The following is an 18,978-nucleotide window of genomic DNA, read 5'->3' as shown; positions in this document are numbered from 1 at the left end:
GTGTCCTCTGGTGGACAAACTATGCAACACCAACACTGACAACTTAGCTGAAGGGTGTTTCTCCCGTCTCTCCTTTACTTTTTAAATGTTCATTTATTGGCTATTATAAATGCAGGTACTGATATAGCATTACATCAGTATAGAGGTATTATCAGCCTCAGTCGAGCTCTACTTGGATAGCAGCAATGTTTTGATGTGATTGCTGTTTTTAGATTTACTATGCTGGCAGACACAGGAAACCTTCTTGGAGAGACACGTATGGATATGCTGTCCGGGAGGAGCTGGGCTGCATGTGCAACAAAGTTAAACTAGACAAAAATCAATCAGGTAGGATATGGGGTGCACGGCAGTCTATGTCCATTGCCTCCAGTGCTCCTATTGTCACTGTCTTCTGCACCAAAGCAGGTAAAATGGAGTCACAGTCTCACGGAGTCAATGCTTCCCATCAGGACAAATAAATACCGCTGAGATTTAACTGATTTTGTGTTATACTGTGAAAATAAAGTGTTTGAGCAGTGTATTATATGACCAAACATACTCAAATGCTCACACTTAAATAGGGTTGGATTAAAGTTTGCTATAGCATCTTAACAAAGACAAAGTTCACTTTTTAAACACAGCCTCACTAGAGACTTATTTGAAATTACATCAGTTTGTTTGTAATTTCAAGTAAAAGCTCAGTAAATGCAAACATTACTTAGCCTATTGATGAAACAATCAAGCAATCAAGCTTAATGCTTTATTTAAAGTAACTACATTGGAGGGTATACCCCATGGCCTAGCCTACTGATCTTCCCAGCCATTCAGCTACAAGTTGTGGTGATGTGGATGCCTAAAACTGGTTGATGGTAATGTACAGTGCAAACACAGGATATTTGTATTACAAAGATGATACCTCAGTATCTAATAATAGATTTTGTCACTGTAGACCATAGGTGTCAAACTCTGGCCCACGGGCCAAATTTGGCCCGCAGCCTAATTACATTTGGCCCGCGAAGCCATACCAAATTACTATTAGAGCTGGCCTACTGGTATTCCATATTCAGTTTTTCAGCTAAACTTGTTTGAGTCCATAAGAAAAGATTCATTCTTAAATCTGGAGGAAGATTTTGTTTTTCAATAAATATTAATGTTAGCCCGCGACTTTGTTCCAGTTTTGAATTTTGGCCCACTGTGTATTTGAGTTTGACACCCCTGCTGTAGACAAATGCTGTTCAAATGCTCAGAGACAATTCTGAAGTCTTGTCAGTTTACTACATTTCAGCAGCTGTTCATGCAGTATTTAACTTGCAAGTTTAATTTTCCATGGCAGAACATTGCAGGCACACCAGAGTGCAATTATAAATGCAAACAATGCTGCCCGCTAATACAGGGATTCAAGGTATACAAAAGACAACAAGCCCTACCTTTCTGGATTCTTCCACTGAATACTGCTGTTTGGTGTCTGAGTCACAGACGGGCACAGCTCTACTCAGCAGAGAAGAGACTACTATACATGAAAATCCAGTACAGAATGGGGCTTCCAGGTCAACCTCCAAGGGACTAAATTTAAACTAAAGGTATAGTATTTAGGGTTAGCTAAGCTATATTGCTGCTGTTTTACATATGTGGTATACGTTAACAAGATTGTCACTGACCAAATTTAACAAGCTAAGCTATTAGCTTAGCTAGTTAGCTATTTTTTTGCAGTGTAGTCTAGTTAGCTAACAGTTTTGCAGTGTAGTTTTTAGTCTTGTACTGGAAGTAAAACCAAACCTGCACTTAGTATCATTTTGTACTACTGCTACTACTACTAATAATAATAATGCTCATTATGTTTCTTATTCTAAACAGAAAATGAGTAAACAAAGACATCAGTCAACATTTCGAAGTGAAAATGAAAAAGTTAGGGGATTATTTATTTTACATCAGAAATCCTTAAGCTGTAAAATAAATAAAGGGCCCTTTATGTAAAAACCTTCCCATGAAAAAGGTTATGCCCATTCTGTAGATTATCCAGTATAACTGGACTGCTCTTTCTCATGAATTCTCGTGTGCAATGTTTTCTGTTTGATTTTTCAATGCTACGAGCACAAACAAATTTATCTCCACCTACACTGTATTTAAGTGGAGGCAGATGTTGAGAAGCTGGGTAAAACCAAACCTAAACTTTCTGCTTTTCGAAATACTATCGGGTACTGACAAAATTTGTTTTGTTTTGTTTTAGTTACAGCACAGCGTTGAGATAAGCGTACTTTTTAAGGGTATTTCCCTGTAAGAAAATGCTCTTCAAGTGTTAAGAAAGCATTCTACTAAACCAAAAGCTGCATGGTGGTCAAAAAAAAAAGTAAGGTTGTTTACTTCTACCTGAAAAAGTTTACTTCTTGAGACAATGTTCTGGGCTTGGAGGGATGCATTTATGCATCTTAGAGAAAAACATTCCCTGAAGACTAGCTTGCTTATAAAGAATTGTGGGATTTCACTGAGAGGATTATTTGATAGTGTTTTAAATTCTCCCCACATCAAAATCTCCTCTTGACTACTGTTTCTGCAGCACTCTGCCCCCAGGGTCTCCACTCCCAGTCAGTTCCTACTGAAAACTTTAAAACAGGTCTCAAATTTACAGTTTAGCTTATTTCTAGTTGGTTAAACGGTTTCTCAGACTGGAGTAAACAATAGATCTTGCCGGGGATTATGTTGTCCCTCAGATTTACACGTCTGAATTATGATGTTGTTTTTTAACGGCAGGATGGTGTTTGATGCGTTTTTAATGCTCTTTTGTTTAGTTTTTGTGAAGTGCTTTTCGAATGTTTTGACAAAAAACAACATTATAACCACAGTGTTTCATATTGAGATGAAGACCGGCCTTCCTTTCTTTATTTTCTAAATCTCAATAACTGAAAGTAAATACATTCACAGGCAGTACAATGTTTGCTGTTTTGTTACTCCCTGTCACTGTCTGGGTGAAAGCTCTGTGGGCTGCCTCGTTCAGCACCACAGAGCTGCTATAACAGATTACAGTGCTGTGAAAAAGTATCTGACTCCTTCAGATTTTGTAGTTCTTTTGCATATTTGTCACACTTATAGGTTTGAGATCATCAAACTAATTTTAATATTAGACGGAAGATAACATTCAAAAATTGTTTAATGATCTCAAACACGTCATCTCAAACATTGTAATAGTAGACTACACTAGTAGGATGATGTCTGTGCATTATTATGCCGGTACTCTGGCTTCCTCCCACAGTTTAAAGACATACAGTTAGTAGGGTTAGGTTAACTGGTGATTCTGAATTGCTCATAGGTGTGAATGTGCATGTGAATGATTGTCTGTCTTTTTGTGTTACCCTGCGACAGGCTGGTGACTTGTACAGGGTCTACCCCACCTCTTGTTTTATGGTTGCTGGGATGGGCTCCAGCCTTCCCGCAACCCTGAATTAGACACGTCTTAGAGAATAAATGGATGGGCAAAGATAACCTGAGTACATACAAAATGCATAGAAAGGCTTACAAAGCCATTTCTAAGTCGTTGGGATTCTAAGGACCTGCGATGAGACCCATTATCCACAAATGGAGAAAACTTTATGCGCTGGTGAACCTTCCCCGGAGTTGCTGTCCAACCAAAATTACTCCTTAAGCACAAGACTTGGGGGGGGAAAACATGTTCACTGACCAGACAAAAGTGCTACTTTTTGGAGGGTTTGTGTAAAACTAGCCAGCATTTTATAAAAAGTCATCATCCCTAAAACAAGGTGCTACTTGTGTAATGATCTAGGACTGCTTTGCCACTCAGGGCTTGGATAGCTTAGTGTAATTGATGAAACCATGAACTCTGCTCCACAAAATCCTGAAGGTGAATGTCTAGCTGTCATTTCATAAAGCACAAGCACATTCAGTTAGATTCAGCAAGACAATAATCTGAACATATCAACAAGTTCACCTCTGAATGGCTCAAAAAGAATAAAAGGAAGGTTTTGGAGTGGCCAAGTCAAAGTCCAGACCTAAATTTGATTGAGATGCTCTGGCACGACGTTAAACAGACCACAAAAACCCTCCAATGTGGCTGAATTAAAACAGTTAAAACAACAAGAAAAAAAGTAGGCCGAAAATTCCTTCACAGTGATACGAAAAACTCATTGCCAGTTATCATAAATTCTTGATTGTAGTTCTTGCTGCCAAGGGTGGCACAACCACTCATTAGGTTTAGGGAGCAACTTACTTCAACATTGGGCAGGAAGGTTTGTGTAGCTTTTTTTTTCCCCTTTAATAAATGAAATGATCATTTAAAAACAGAATTTTCTTTTTGCTTTCACAGAGCACTGTATACAATATCATGACAGTGGCGCTGCATATTTAATCTTTATTTCTTGTAATATGATCATTGACGTCTTCACCAAAGACGTCACCTTCTGTTTGAAATTTCTGCAATTATCAAGAGGATGATACATTGAAAGTTTATTGTTTTATTTATTTTCTATTTTAAATACAATCTGAGTACAGAATATTTGACACCCCCAAAATCAGTGACTTGGGAGAAACGATAAACATCCATACGTCTGAAATTATATTTATTCAGCAGTCAGTATAGAATGTAAGATAAACATTTTTGGCACAGTTTCTTAATGATGATAAGCTGTCCCATTTCTGTGTGGTAATCTAAATAAATATGCAAAACCATAATTTATTTCCCAAATAAATACAATAAGAACAACAACAAAAAGATGCACCGCATCTCCATTTCACCTTCCCGGAAAAAAAAAAAAAGTCAAAAGGAAAAAAAACCAGACAGACATAATGTGTTTTTACTTCAGCCAGTTGCTATGGGTTCAAACCAAATAAAAATCGGCGAAGGTGAAAAAGATGCTTAATGATTCATTTCAACAGCTTTTTCTCCCCTAAAAGTCAACCAGGCAATACAACAAAGGAGGCATTTGAAGGGCCAGTGGAAGGCTGTACTGTGGGTTTTGGATTAGAAAGGTTACATGGTTTTATGGAGAGGTGCGAACATCACTTCAGATCCCAGCATCTACTTTGCCAAGTTTTTAGTTTTTCACTAAAACCATTTTTCTCTTTTACACCTGCTTCTCAAATTAGCTAATGACCGTGCAAGTGTAAACATTCACAAATGACACCCAGAGACAAAAATGAAACGGGTTATATCACCGGCAACCTGATACGTGCGATGTTTATGAATGTAACTTTGTGGATTCCCGCGCGTGTTGATTTGACTTAGTGTGTTATGGCAATTATTTGGGGAAAATAATTCCTGAAAATTATGGGTAATTGCGTATTTTAGACTGGGGTGTTTTGAGAAAGTAGAACTCAAGGGAGCAGATGTGTGAAATGTTTAAATTGCTCTGTTGCTGTTATTCAACACAAATCGACATACACTGGAGTTTTTAACGTGGGCATGAACCCTGGAGCTATAGATTTGCATTAGCAAATTCTAATCAGTAACACTTTTTTCTTTTACCTGTGTAATAACACTGCAGTTAGTAACATTGCATAGAAGTAGGGAACCAAAGTCATGGCCTGTAATAACAACACGCTTTAAGCCAGATCACAAAACATTATAATCAGGCCACGAGGCTGAAGTGTCCTGTGATTAACACCGGTGGGAATGAAGTCCAGTTACAGCACTGATCTGGTCCCCTACAGCTTATAAATCATAATCTGTTTCATTTACTACTGAAATATGACATCACAAACAAAACCTTGCTACATTGTTGTTACACCACAGTTTACAGTGTTACTACATGGATAGAAAAGATAAAAACTTGTGATTTAAGCAGCCATTGTCTGCCTTTGTACATGTCAAGTCTTGGTGTCCACGTGACACTGTCTCAGCTTGTGAAGACTGATGGTCAAATGCCATAGTCTATCTGTCCAACAAAAAAAAATAAAATTATAATTTTTTTAAAATGCTGCTTTGGAGCATCCAGGAACATATTCACATCTTCCTCTCATTGAGTTTATACTCCATAGATTTTCTGTTAACAGCAACCATGACTCTTGCATCAGAGAGAGAGAGCAGCATAAAGAAGTCCATATCTCTGGGTCATACACATCCGCAGTTCTTTGCAGATACGTTGTGTATGTTCCGATAGCGGCTGGGGTTTACTGTTGTGTCCAGGACGGTAAAGTCCTCAAATGCAGTCGGTCGGCAGCAGGGCTGAATGCTAACTTTGTCCCTGCGGCCCTTCTCTCTGAAGCCCACTGTCATCATGTGCTTCATGACCATGTCATAGTTTTCCCGGTGTTTATCGCATTTGCCACTGCAGTAGCGCAGCCGCACAGTCTCTTCGCTCTTATATTCGAGACCCAGTTCATTAACTTTCACTTCGAGCGTCCTGACGGTGCACGACTTGGGCTTTCGGGCCCTTTTAGTCCTGCGGCCCTGGGTCTTAGCAAGCCGCCGGCTCTTCCTTCGCTTAGTTTCTAGCACAGTTCCGACCATGTGCTGAAGCTCGCCCTCGGTGAAGCTCTGCAACATCATGGTAACTGACAAAAAAAGGGGAATAAATCAACAGAAAGTGTTATTGACAGGTCATGAGGTGGGACTATCTGGTTTCTGTGTAATTTTGTGTCTAACATTTTCAACAATCAGAAGTGTCAACAGAACAGATGGCTCACACAGATAATGCACTGACGTTGGCATGGAAATCAAAGTCAGGTGCAAACAGAGGACCACAAAAATGTTATCTATCGTAACAGCAACAAACTATCCTTATCAGCGCTAGCTAAACAGAAAGTGTTTAAGTTCCACAGAGCGAGGTTTGTTGATGAATGTCTGTCACTGTTGCAATGTGAGGTAAAAAAAGACCATCATCTTAGAGGTTGGAGATGTTCTGTGGAGAACCGGTGAACTATGACCGGTGCTAACTGACATCAGTGTGTGAACAGTTAAACCTGCTCCGTAAGCAACAGAGTCAGGTGCTGAGTGTTTTGTCGGAACCCTTTCACAAGCTTGTGAAGATGAAAACTACGGCTTATCTTACACTCTGAGAGGAAAGATTTCATGTCGTCTGTTGAGCGTTTCCTCCGATGCAGATCACCCATCTGTTGGGGCACTGGCCTTGATTCTGAGGAGGGCGATGACGATGATGGCGGTGAGGTCTTGGATGCTGATTCTAATAATGCAGCCGGTCTCGACGAGGGTGAAGATGGATATTTTGTGTTAAGCTTGAACTGTCTGATGGTGGCCATGTTTCTAATGAGGATGGTGGACAGGGCTGCAGCACAGAGCATGAAGGCAAAAGTAGCACCTTTCCATAACTTCATCTTAGAACGTGGAGGAGCATTGAAACTCTGCGGAGAGAGCGAGAGAGAGGCAAAGTGTGCAACATCAGACATGTTTAAACAGTCACGCCTTCAGCCATGTACTTTTGAACTTGTCACGTTAGCACAGACACATCAGTGTCGAAACTGCTATATCTACCACCATCACATTTTTGCGACCTTTCCACAAATCTACTTCTCTCGAGTGAGGCTTCTGCAGCGGGGCTTTTAATTTACCACCGGTTTACTTTCTCTGATTCTGCTGCCAGCTCATTCTCACTATAAGTGAGGTCACGATCTGTGAGCTCGACATCACTCGCTGACACCCAAGAATGCAGATGTGTGTTTAAAGTTGTATCACTGCAGCCTGGGAAAGTGAAAAAAGTAGAAAAAAGGAAAAACAACACGACTGCCATTCCTTATTTGAGCTGAAGACAAACGGGATGCAACCCCTGCAAACCTGCAGAAAATAATTTATAAAAATACCTGATGAGAATGAGCATCCGAGCCGCCCCCAATTTCTAAAACCTCCCCAAAAAACCTTTGAAAAGAGGGAAAACACATTCCTTCCTTTACAATGTCTCAACCACACCTATTTGGAATTCTATGTATGATAGGACGTGCAAGCGTGTATACCCTTTTATCTTCCCTCCCTTCCAACAGATGCAGTAACACTGCAGCCACAAAACTCAATTTGGAGGACTTATGTGCCATGTTTTCTTTTTTCCCTTAATGTCAAACCACTGGTATATATATTTTTTTTTTACAAGCCCACTGCTTTGTTCTCTTCACATCTTGTCAGCAATGAGCAAAGCATTCCCCCAGAGCCGGAAACAGTACACTGGCAGTGACTAACAGCAAATCCAGACCAGCTTTAGAAAGTGCTTTGCCAGGCCGGATTCTGCAGGGGAATGTATGCAGGCAGTCGGATTGTTTACAATGAGAAAACATGTTGCATGGTTGCCCGATATTTTATAGAAACAAAACTCTAAAATAAGTGTTTTCTCTAAAAGTCAGCAACTCCTATAGATCACAGGACAGAGACAAAAACAGTAGGAGCATTGCAGTTTTCTCATGGTGGTTGAAAATTCCCTGCACTCCTCTGCATCTGCGTGATTCGGACAACACAGATGGAAAATAGAAAGGGACTGTGCGCATGAGCTGCAGTGGTGCAAACAGCATATAAACAGGTATAACCAGTCATATCAGGCAAAGCTTGAGTCATCACTCATAGTTCCATATGTGTTTGACGTGGTAAGCGGCTTCTGCACAATGAAGGGGTACGACGACAATCATTTGAAAGTCAAACATTTCACCTAGCAACCTCAATTGACACACAGTCTAAGTAAATCAAACATGGAGGTGGCGTGGTAGCTGTGGCCGAATGTTACTCACTGACTGGCCATATGTCTGACGCTTGTTTCTCGCCTGCGAAGGCCTCAGAAGTTATATATGGAGGCCTAAATGGGAACTTTCATTTTGTTTCTTTGACCCCAAACCCTAACGGCAGAGAGCTCGGTCCACCAGGCATTAACTTGTGGAATTCTCAGTTTAAATGAAGCCGTTTTCTACTCTACACAGCTAAGGATGAGAGCTTTGTTTTCCTATGCTATTAATAGGCCAATTTTGGGCAGTTATTAATCCATGGAGTTAGCGATTTCACATGGCAGAGATGCATCGGTGTCCTCAGCCTCCGTGGCTCATCCTGATAAAACAATTACCTCGTAAAGAACAGATAAGTCTTCCACTGTCTCTGCCACTGGATGGAGATTCATCATCAAGCACTGATCTCATGTCCCTGAAGACACTTTGATTGTCATAATTGCACCACTCAGAAACACATTAGTCACATCTGCAGTCAATTGGCGCCAATAAAAGTGCCAAGGATCACACTGCAGCTTGTTCAGATGTTCACGGATGATTAATCAGCACAGACATTTAATATGTGTAACTGGCCCCCACCCCTGTGGACATATATATACACTTACTGATAGAGAGAAGAGGCACCTGCATTTTCTTGGGAGGGCAATGGATATGTAAATGAGTAGCTGACTTCCTGAGGACAAATACTGCTTTTTTTTCGTTCCCTAGCAAACAGAGAAGAGCAGTAAATGCAGAGAGGATATAGTGGAAGCCCTTAGGACTCTGTAGCAGAAGGAAAACTCATCCTCAAACAGAGGTATAAAAGTGCAGATGACTCGCAAAAACAACTAAACCAGCTCCCACACAACATGTCTGGTCCTCACAAAGCATCATGATATGCCCATGCATGCTCCAGTGTGTGCATATGAAGGCCGGTTGATTGTGTCAGGCCCAAAACAAAGGGATAAAATCTTCTATTTACGACGAGAAAACAGTCTGAAGCCATGGAAACGGCCGGAAATGAGGATTTTGTGATTCTAGAGAGAGTGTGGGAGTGATAGCACACCTGACATTTGCTCTGGGCCATATGTCACCTGAAGAGCTACCAGCAGAGAGAAAACAGTCCCAGAAGGCTCTTAACGTGTCTGAGGCAAACCATGAAAGTGAACTGTTCATCCAGAAATGCTTAAGTCTGTCAAAGCCATTCCCGAGACATTATGTATTCTCTAACGCATGCATGCACGCATGGCGCAGTTGGAGGCCGATCTGCAGCGATCAACTGAGCTCTTGTTGATGATCTGAAAGATCGCATTCTTTCAAATGACACAATAAAATCGACGTTTTTGGGGAATAATTGGGTCAGTGGCCTTGGTGCTTCTAAGCTGGTGGTAATGTAATTATATAGCAGCATGGCACCCGTGTCAAACCCCTCCTTCTCTGGCCAGAAGGAGACACTCAACAGAATGTCACAGCCTACGGATGAAGTAGAGATCTGTCAAAATGGGGATAAGCGGCGTTTGTGGTTTTTACTTTTGAATGAAGACAGCAGATAGGGGGGCTTTCCTGTCAGCCAGTCTGGATCGAGACCAGTGAGACACGGTCATTGTGACAGAAGATCACAGAACAGCAAAAATGAAGAGCGTCTTTGTGCTGGAAAAAAAAGAAGCAGATACCAACTTCAATGTCTCACCATGCAGCAGCATTTGTTCCTATATATTCTCTAAATACAGCCTCTTCTGTTTCACCCTGTCTCCCTTTCTCTCTGTGACTCATACATACCATAAACACACACGTACAGCAGTTGCGTGGTTTCACTCTTTCCCAGTCATCTGACGCATGCTTGTCTAGAAATTTAGACAAAGTACAACCTTCAATTGTTGGCCAGACACCCACTTCACTTCTATGGTGTACACATGCTAAAATCCATCACATAAGACTAGATTATCTTTCTTATATCATCTTGCTGTTTCTTGATATCAAGTAGTCTCTCCAGGTCTAACCACAGTGTGTTTGCCACTGCATAAACGTGAGGCCTGTGCCTACAGAGCACTGTTAATGCACCGTGAGTTGCGGCTTCGCTGGAGCCATGTGACTGGCTGTTTCTGTATTACTCTGAACACACCCCATAAATACCTGCACTCGTAAGATAGCAGTAGCAAACCAAAGAGTGGGAAAGGCACCTACTATGTTGCTGCAAAGAAACAACGTGCTTTTTGGAGTCCTAGAGAGGCTTTGTCTTGTCTTTTCCCTCTTAAGTGACCATCAGGAGACCTGGGGACAGCTAGAGAGTGCTTGGGGAGGTAATAGGGACATATTCCAAAGATCAGGGCGGGATTAGCACTAATGCCTGCCGGCTTTATCTGCAGTCACGTGGGTTAACACCTGGCTGCAGTGTTGGTGGCAGAGCACAGGTCTCGCTCTGTGTGTGTGTCCGTATTAATCCGTCAGACACCTCTAGCTCAGAGGTTAGCCCAGCATGCAAGGTCCACAGAGAATGAGCACCTGCAGGCTCTTCCACCACTAAATCCCAACCTGCCCACAAAATGCCAGAATAATGAAGAAGAAAAGTGACAAACTTGGTGAGTCAGCTTTGTTGTGGTGGCACCAGGGTGGGCTAAGAGGTTGTAAAATAAAGTGGGATTTCAGAGCCAGGATTGGCTGTTCTATATCCGGCCCCGGTTCTAATGCAACCAAAAAAAGCCTGTGGTGTAATTTTGCTGGTAGCCACATCGGTTGGCTCGTGCTCTGTCACTCAGAGACCATGGGATAATCAAAACAAGCCTGTTCCTTGTTAGCTAGAAAGCTGATGTTCATTATTGAGCAAAAAGGGAAGCTTTTGAGCAATGCCGGAAAAGTTGTGACAATTTTTGGTCACATTCTTTGAATTTTAAACACGATTCTGGTATCCTTTTTCGTCCACTGGATTTGGGTAAGTGGCTTAAAAAGTTTCAATTTTATTTTAGAAGGCCTACTATCGGGTCCCCTGGATTAGATACGGATTAATCCAGTGACCCAACGGCTTAGCACGGAATCGCACAACTCATACCTATTGCTGTTAAAGCAGGATTATTGAGGAGTGAGGTGAAGGTAGATTTAAAGATGCACATTTGACACCTGTCTCAGTATTTCTGGCCTGTGCTGTTATGGGAGGAGAGAGTCCAAGTGCAGTGCAGACATTTGAATCACCCTTTTGATGTGAAGCGATTGCATTATTCTTGGCAGAGAAACACAACGTTGCCTCATTATTTTTTTTTATGTGCGTCTCAGCTACTTTCTAAAGAGTCTATCCTGGCTCTTAATCTGTCTCTGTCGGATCCTCTTTTAGCACAACAACATCACCTCTAAACCCATGTTAAACATGTTGATGTTGCTTTTACAAAAGGCTGGCGGCCATCTGGCACACACTGAATACCACTTTCGAATATGACCCACGCCAGCAAGCACAAGCAAGTACAAACATCCAAAATATGTTGAGATTTTGCATTTATTGACCATACTTTCTTTAGGCTAGCAGTGTCTGCATTATATGCATGCAGCACGTATGTACTGAGGCAATGAGGAATAGTACATGTGTTCAGCTTCCCCATCAGTTTATATGAGCAGCTTTGGGAGGTTATGAAAGTTGAACAGCTCAACTGACTTTAGGCTTAGCCGCTATCCCTCCTCTCGGAGCACAGCCAGATACAGTATAATCTCCATGTATGATATGGGCTTAGTGCAAAAGGGATCATCAGTTCAGTAAAAAATGCCAAGGATGAGTGTCATCAAGTGCCTCTATTGTGATCCTGATCTTCTTAATTATTTAAACTATTAAAGGTGCGGAAATCCCTGAAATGATTAATACAAAAAAATAATTAGCCAAAATCCCAGTTTCTTATCAAGTCTAAGTAGGGAACTAAGTTTTTTTTAAAGGAGCGTGTATTTAGAGTGCACTCATGCATTAGAATGAGGCAAACCACCATGTTGGGCAAATGACAGGCAAAGAAAAATATTCCTCCCTCGCAAAATAAACTCTTCTGAGTGTTGAGAGGTTGCAAGAAAATCAGAGTGCTAATTTATTTTTCTTTTTGCTCTTCCAACAACACGGGATACCCCCTTTTGCGACCAGTGAGCGGTTACTGCTCTGCAAGCATTTTGTGACAGGCCGTAGTGCGCTATTGTCATGTGGCTCTTCCGAGGAGCCACTTATTGACACGGATAACGTGTGTTTTCTGCCACCCCAGCACTTGGAGAGCCATCTCTGTCAGCAGCACCTAACGCCTTCCTCATAAGCTGCTGGCTTAGACTAACAAAAGAAGATGTGGTGTCCTTACCGTTCGGCCGGCTAATCCAGACTTAGCTGTGTGGCGTCGTCTTCAGCTGACCTCCACAGGCGAGTGCTGGCTGGGTAAGTCCATCATCATCACAGGCGAGGAGTGAGGACAGTACTCCTGCTTGTTTTCTAAAAATCATCACAACTCCTTGTGCCTGCAAGTAGGGGAGGTGTCCTGACTTGATTCAAGCCAAGGGTGTATTATTCTTCCATCATATTTGCACTTCCATAGAAATCTTTTAAGTTGCAAAGATCAGAATCAGCATTCCTCTGAATATAAGCATGCATTTCATGGCATTCAGCCTTATCCATCCAAAAAGAGGAGAGCTGGATGTTTAGAGAAGCCACTGAGTGGTCAGTTTTACTTCAGAAAACTCATGTCTTCATGCTTCCCCATACAGAACTGGTGGTCTTCTTTGCAAACTTGAACCTTAAAATGGGAGAACAGAGCAGAACCAGGGTACGGTGGCATGTAATAAGCAGATCTTACAGATTTCTTTACTTTTATCACATCTGTTGTGAATTTCTGTGAATTTCCGTTGCCTTATGATTATTTTTTCTCCAAGGAACAACACCGATGAAGGATAATGCACATTTCCTTACCCTTTTTTTTCCAGCAGCAGGTCTCCTCTTCAGCTCAAGCAAGAACAACTCTGCGGGTCGTGAAGATGGGTTAGGGTGAGGAGGGAGAGTGTAGTTACCGTAAGTGGAGCACAGAGCTTCTCCGATGCCTCTGAGTGCCTTCCCCTTCAACTCATGCTCCTCCTCCTCCATAGTTGTGCTTGTGGGCCGAGTCGGATTACTCCTGACATGATAATCTCTCTCCAGAAGCACTAAAGGATGCTTTGGCCTGAGTAAAGGCTTACATTTACCTTCTGCCGCAAGAGAGCGTGCCATCTTAAGCAGGCAATTGGTAATAGCCTCAAATGGGCAGATCAGTGCAGTTTAGCGGGGTCTGCTAAAACGAGTGTCTTCCAATCTTTTAGTGGGAATTAAGAAAGTTCACAATTGGTTTAAAGGGGGCTAAGACAACATAAACTCCGAGTAAACAGAATTATCACAGCAGAGGTATTTCATGATAACCCAATCTACAGCTGGCTGGAGATAAACCCATTGATGTTGTTGTTCAGGATCACATCCACATCCCCTCCAATACAGTATTTTAGCCTTGAGTGGCAAATGAGGAGCAGATGGTTGTGTTTTTGGAAGGTATCAGGCGCTCCACACTGTAATCTAAATAAATACCCTAGCCACAGGGGGAAATGCTTCAGGTGTGTGGGGTCAGCGATGTATAAACAAACGGCGATCAGTCGGGAGACAACTGAGGGGGATACGCGAAGCCTCACAGGTGCTGTCGTGGAGCGGGTTGCATTAACCTACAGGTAAACAGGATGTATGATCCAGAATCGTTTCTGGAGATGCTGAAATAAAGCAGCACAGTAATAAAGCCAGCACACCAACAGGAAACTAATTATTTGCTAACAAATATCTCATTCTCACAACATGAGTCATTCAGATTTCCTCAGGCCAAATTATACACAAATCAAAGCTCCACTAGAGGGGCGGAGATGTGGCCAAGTGTGAAATTTCTAAGACTTAAAATTCCTTCATCGTTGCGTGGGACAAACCAAAGGAATCTTTGCCCAAAGCTTTGTGTCGTTTGTGTATCAACAGATATTATTCTAAGGTTGTTATCACAGTGACCTGAAGGGGTAGATATTTCTTTTAGCCCAAAAGCTCAGGCAACGCATTTTAACACAACCCTCAGCAACTTGGAGAAAAGCAATAGAACAAATGAAGAATGGAAAAAAGAAAACGTCTTTTCATTACAGTCGGCAGGTGCAAAATATTATTATTACACTAACTTATTTAACAGACATCTCAATAACTGGCCTGAACAGCCTATGTAAAGACATAATGACTTCCACCTAGCAGGGAATATTGTGCTTTTCCAGCCTCAAAAAGGAGCTGTCTGCACGCAGACATTTCCTAACATCGGACAGAAACATGCCTACTCTGTACATATTGTTCACAGATGTGTAAAGTTTTCATAGACCTGCCTCAGCTGCAGCATAAACCCAACAGCTGTTAATTGCTAAATCAAGCCAGATACAGTACGAGTGAAAGGCTTGATCTGTATACACGAAAACGTCTCGCTCAAAAAGTTACGATTACATTAGTCACGAAGACAGTCTGACACATGAGAATACTCGAGGTGGGGGGGGGCAACATAGCATGTTTCCAATTTCAATATGATAGAATTCCATACACGTTGTGATTGAATCTTTTCCACTAGGCGTGGATAAGTGAAGAAACACATTTTGTTTAGTTTTGGGCAAGATTTTAAGGAAGCCCTCAATCAGTAACACTATAAACAGACCATTCCAGTTGAGGTGTCATTAGAAAGGCTGGAAATAAGGCACAAATGTTGCTACTACGCACGTCTTGCACAAGACGTGGTTTGATGATTGGACAAGTAACCTTTCGCCAAATGTCATCTCGGCGAGTGGAAAACTGCTTTTTAGAGAACCAAAATCTAAACAGAAAATGATGCACTCAGACAATGAGGGCCTTTTATGAGTGTTTCATGTTGAAAGACAAGCCTTCTGTCTAAGGAAAGCGGTAAAAAGGTAAATCCATCCCTGCCAGAGAACAAATATACAATACAATTTGCAGTTGTGAGCAGACAGGCTGAGGCCCCAGAGGTGCAGAGGCCACTCAGGTTTCAAAAGAGGTGTGCACAGACTCTGAGACACTTTTATTCCAGCTCTTAAAGTCCTGAGTTTGGGTTAAAAATTTAAACTTCCTGCTAAAATGTATTCAATTCAATTTAGTTTTATTTATATAGCACCAAATCACAATAACAAGGATTCAAGGTGCTTTGTATTGTAAGGTAAAGACCCTGAAATGTACTGATTTCAATGTACATGCTGCGTTTGCAGTGTGTGTGAACAAGTGTGAACGTGGCTAAATGCTGCCCCCATTTGTCAGTGGTTTATAACTACACCCCCCCCCCGAATGAACAAGGTCTTAACAATCAAGATGCAAACATTTAAAGAGCGTGTGCTGTTTATTGCAAAGCAAATATTTTTGCTTCTCAGCTTTTAATTCAAACATTTTTTTAAATAAATCTGTTAATGTCACTTTTTCCAAGGGAGGTCGAGCTGTTCCCGGTGCCTCACTCTGAGCTGAAAACCACTGGTGCCATCAGGGCCAAAGGGCTGACGTATTACCCTCTGAATCGAGCTGGGTGCGTTCGGGTGCCCGGTCTCTTTGCGGTTCAATTCAAGGGCCGCTAGTTTACGCTTGAGCACCCACGGGCTCTGGGAAATTTCTTTATCGTAGTCTCCAGAGTTCCACGTCATCCTACTGTCACTATGATTCCAACCAGGGAAGGACTGGCCATTGCAGCTGCTGGAAATCGGGTCAACATTCAGCGGTGCAGGGTTATCCGTGGACGCGTTTGGCTGATGTGTGTCTGGAGGTTCATCAAAAAACGCAGTGGGTGAAGAATTCTCCTGCTGGACTAAGTTCTCTGGGATTTCAGGTGGATTTTCCTCCTCGGGAAGGATTTGGCTTGCTTCTTCTGGGGATTCGTCCTCAGTGAAATGATGCATTGACTGGAATCCCATAGGTACAACACACATGCCTTTCCCGTTAGACTTCTCCTCTTCTGCTTTCAGGGCACTGTAGGCCTTACGAACGGTCTCCAAACTGTCAAACTTGATCACCGCACATAAGTGCTGGCCAAGCTCCTTGTGACGTTTCCCGTAGCACTGCATATCTGCGGGAAGCTCCCTTCCAGGTGGAAGAATCTGGAGTGAAGTAACTCTGCCGTAAATGCTGAACTTTTGGAGCACATTCTCTGAGAGCGCAGCGGGCTCCGGGCCTCGGGCTGCACCGTCGTCACTGCTTTGCTCCTCGGAAAAGTTCCAAGCGAGGAGGTGCTTGCTGGTGGGGGAGCACATCAGCCATTTGGGAAGCGGCTCTATGCGCCTCACTTTGGTGGACTCATCATTCACCTCCAGAAGGTCTGAGTACAATGCTCCCACCAGAGTCAAGTACCAGTTTTTGGTCAGGGTCCTTATCTGTGGCAAACACGGGCAACCTCAGCTTTGTTCGTATTTTACTGGATTGTTTTCATTCAAACTGCTGGAATGTAAACACCACAGAAAGCACCAAATGTTTTTTGTGTTTTGTACCTTTTTCAAAGAAGTGAGAAGCTTGAGACTGACGAAACCCTGCTTGTTCTTCTGCACATGTTTGAGCAGGAAGCCGTCCTCTGCCAGGTGGCTGTCAGAGAAGAGCTCCTCCAAATGGGTTTTGATCTTCAAACACAGCACCTCACCTTCACAGTCATCTTCACTTTGGAAGCACAGTTGATCAAATCTGTGACAAACGATTCATAATCAGCAAGCAACTTCAAGAGAAACATTTCAGATTTGTAAGTTTTAGATTTCCTTACCTAATCAGATCGCTCATGGTGTGTCGTAAGGATTGTGATAGCAGAGCAATAAACTGTTGTCTTTGCTATTTCCTTGGAAATTAAAGGCAGCTGTAACTAACACAGAATCAAGCAACTGTTCATATGAGCACAACAGCCTCAGTTGGTTTCTAAGGAATCCAAAAACAACATTTTGTAAAATGCTATAGCTGAAATTCCACATTACAAAATTAACTTCCACCAGCAACAACAGCCCATTTAAAAACAAAGAGAGCAAAAAAACTCAAACAAAACGAAATCCCAAAATGAAACAAAAAAACCCATCATGAGGACAAACTGTTTGTTGCTATACAAAATATTACCAGGGCTACAATTAAGGGCCACTGTGCACAACAGAAAAACCAGCAGTTAATCAGTATTACTATCAGCACTTAAATCATTAGAGATGTGAATTTAAAGCAGTTAAAAGCGCACAATCAAATCAAAAGGAAAATTGTGATGCCGTCTGACTTTCAAAAAACAAAACAGATACAGCAGCACATTACAAACAGCAACAAAAATGATCCTTTAAATCCATGCTCGTGTGCTTTTGTCTTAAGCTCATTCATCCTTTTTAGCGTGGGCCTGCTACTACACGCTGAAAGCAACAACAGATCCATCACTCGCACGAGATGGTTTATTTCCATGTTTTAGTCAACAAACTTGATTAATTATAAATATAAAACCCTTTGCAGGCTGTTCTTCAGCTCCACTCACCCCCCGGCCCCCCGTCTTATTGTTATGAGGCATCAGCAGGTGGTGATTTAGCAGTCCGTGTGGGCTTCTAGTGAGGAGGGGAAAAGGAGATGTCGGGGTGTTCCGAGCACATCCGCTGACATGGATATAAACTGGATATACACACGTGTGTTAAGATTACAAAGTGTTAGCTTGAAATTGTCTGCACTGTGTAAAAATTCGAAACTTCAACAACCGCTTCATCAAAACTCATCATTATTCAAATACGAGTGACAGCAGCATTTCCATGACAACAGGAGCAAACAACCACCAAACTGTTATTAGGTCTTGGTTAAAAAAAAAATCACTCCCTCAGTGACTCATTTCCTGTATCCCTCCAAGGTATGCAGCAAATTGAGCTTTCAGGCACTGATGAATCAATGTGATCTTGAATCATCACTGACACTCAGATGTGTTGCACCTCTGATTGCAAACAGAAGGACCTATTCGTGACATGGATACTAGTTTTTTCCTCCACTACGAAGGAAAACAATACTTGTAAAGGTGGAAAGGGTAAATGCAGAGCTCTAGACAGAATAAATAGAGGGTTTTACCACACTGAAGCACAAGTAAACAATTGCTAATCATTCCCAATCAGACCGGTTAAGGTGGACAGAAACAGGCCGATAGAAAAATGTGACGATCCATTTGAACAGAGCACTCCAAACCAGCAGTAAACAGCAGTTCCTCCACTGGCCGCCTGAGGCTCCCTCCAAGAGCCCCCGGGGAAATCAAACCCTCTTGACTGTCGTGCTGGGATGTCAAACTTCTGAGCAGAAGTAGTTTTAATTTCAACATGTTTTTCCATTTTCTTCTGCTTATCCGATTC

The 18,978-nt window shown here is 42.1% G+C and overlaps 2 protein-coding genes across 5 annotated transcripts; both read right to left on the bottom strand.

The window, feature by feature from the left end:
- Positions 1-4,583: 4,583 nt before the first annotated feature.
- Positions 4,584-13,627, bottom strand: LOC102197368 (neurturin). 3 transcript variants are annotated; one of them, XM_005729100.1, is made up of 4 exons: positions 13,535-13,627; positions 12,933-13,361; positions 6,978-7,287; positions 4,584-6,480 (listed from the first exon to the last, which is right to left on the bottom strand). In XM_005729100.1, exons 3-4 carry the CDS (start codon positions 7,258-7,260, stop codon positions 6,038-6,040), a joined length of 726 nt encoding a protein of 241 aa, XP_005729157.1. In that variant the 5' UTR covers positions 7,261-7,287; positions 12,933-13,361; positions 13,535-13,627; the 3' UTR covers positions 4,584-6,037. The 3 variants fall into 3 exon arrangements, with proteins under 3 accessions (XP_005729157.1, XP_013765223.1, XP_005729156.1); XM_013909769.1 differs by lacking the exon at positions 13,535-13,627 and having other exon boundaries at positions 12,933-13,464; XM_005729099.1 differs by lacking the exons at positions 12,933-13,361; positions 13,535-13,627 and having other exon boundaries at positions 6,978-7,361.
- A 2,406-nt stretch (positions 13,628-16,033) lies between these two features.
- On the bottom strand, positions 16,034-18,352 carry larp6b (La ribonucleoprotein 6, translational regulator b). Of its 2 annotated transcripts, XM_005729098.1 has the most exons (4): positions 18,132-18,352; positions 17,397-17,545; positions 17,134-17,320; positions 16,034-17,019 (listed from the first exon to the last, which is right to left on the bottom strand). In XM_005729098.1, the coding sequence occupies exons 2-4, from the start codon at positions 17,411-17,413 to the stop codon at positions 16,072-16,074; spliced, it is 1,152 nt and encodes a 383-aa protein (XP_005729155.1). In that variant the 5' UTR covers positions 17,414-17,545; positions 18,132-18,352; the 3' UTR covers positions 16,034-16,071. The 2 variants fall into 2 exon arrangements, with proteins under 2 accessions (XP_005729155.1, XP_013765233.1); XM_013909779.1 differs by lacking the exon at positions 18,132-18,352 and having other exon boundaries at positions 17,397-17,561.
- Positions 18,353-18,978: the final 626 nt, after the last annotated feature.

Source organism: Pundamilia nyererei, unplaced genomic scaffold, assembly GCF_000239375.1.
Source record: "Pundamilia nyererei isolate P.nyererei 1_Seehausen unplaced genomic scaffold, PunNye1.0 scaffold00031, whole genome shotgun sequence".
Lineage (NCBI taxonomy): Eukaryota > Metazoa > Chordata > Actinopteri > Cichliformes > Cichlidae > Pundamilia > Pundamilia nyererei.
The sequence above is the reverse complement of the archived record's forward strand: the minus strand, read 5'-3'. Positions and strand labels throughout refer to the sequence as shown.

Excerpts from the sequence above, each read along its gene's own strand:
- LOC102197368 (XM_005729099.1), bottom strand. The coding sequence starts at position 7,332 with ATGTCTGATGTTGCACACTTTGCCTCTCTCTCGCTCTCTCCGCAGAGT. Across the intron at positions 6,481-6,977 it reads GAAATCTTTCCTCTCAGAGT|TTACCATGATGTTGCAGAGC; the intron begins GTAAGATAAGCC and ends TTTTTTTGTCAG.
- larp6b (XM_005729098.1), bottom strand. Across the intron at positions 17,020-17,133 it reads TTCTCACTTCTTTGAAAAAG|ATAAGGACCCTGACCAAAAA; the intron begins GTACAAAACACA and ends TGTTTGCCACAG.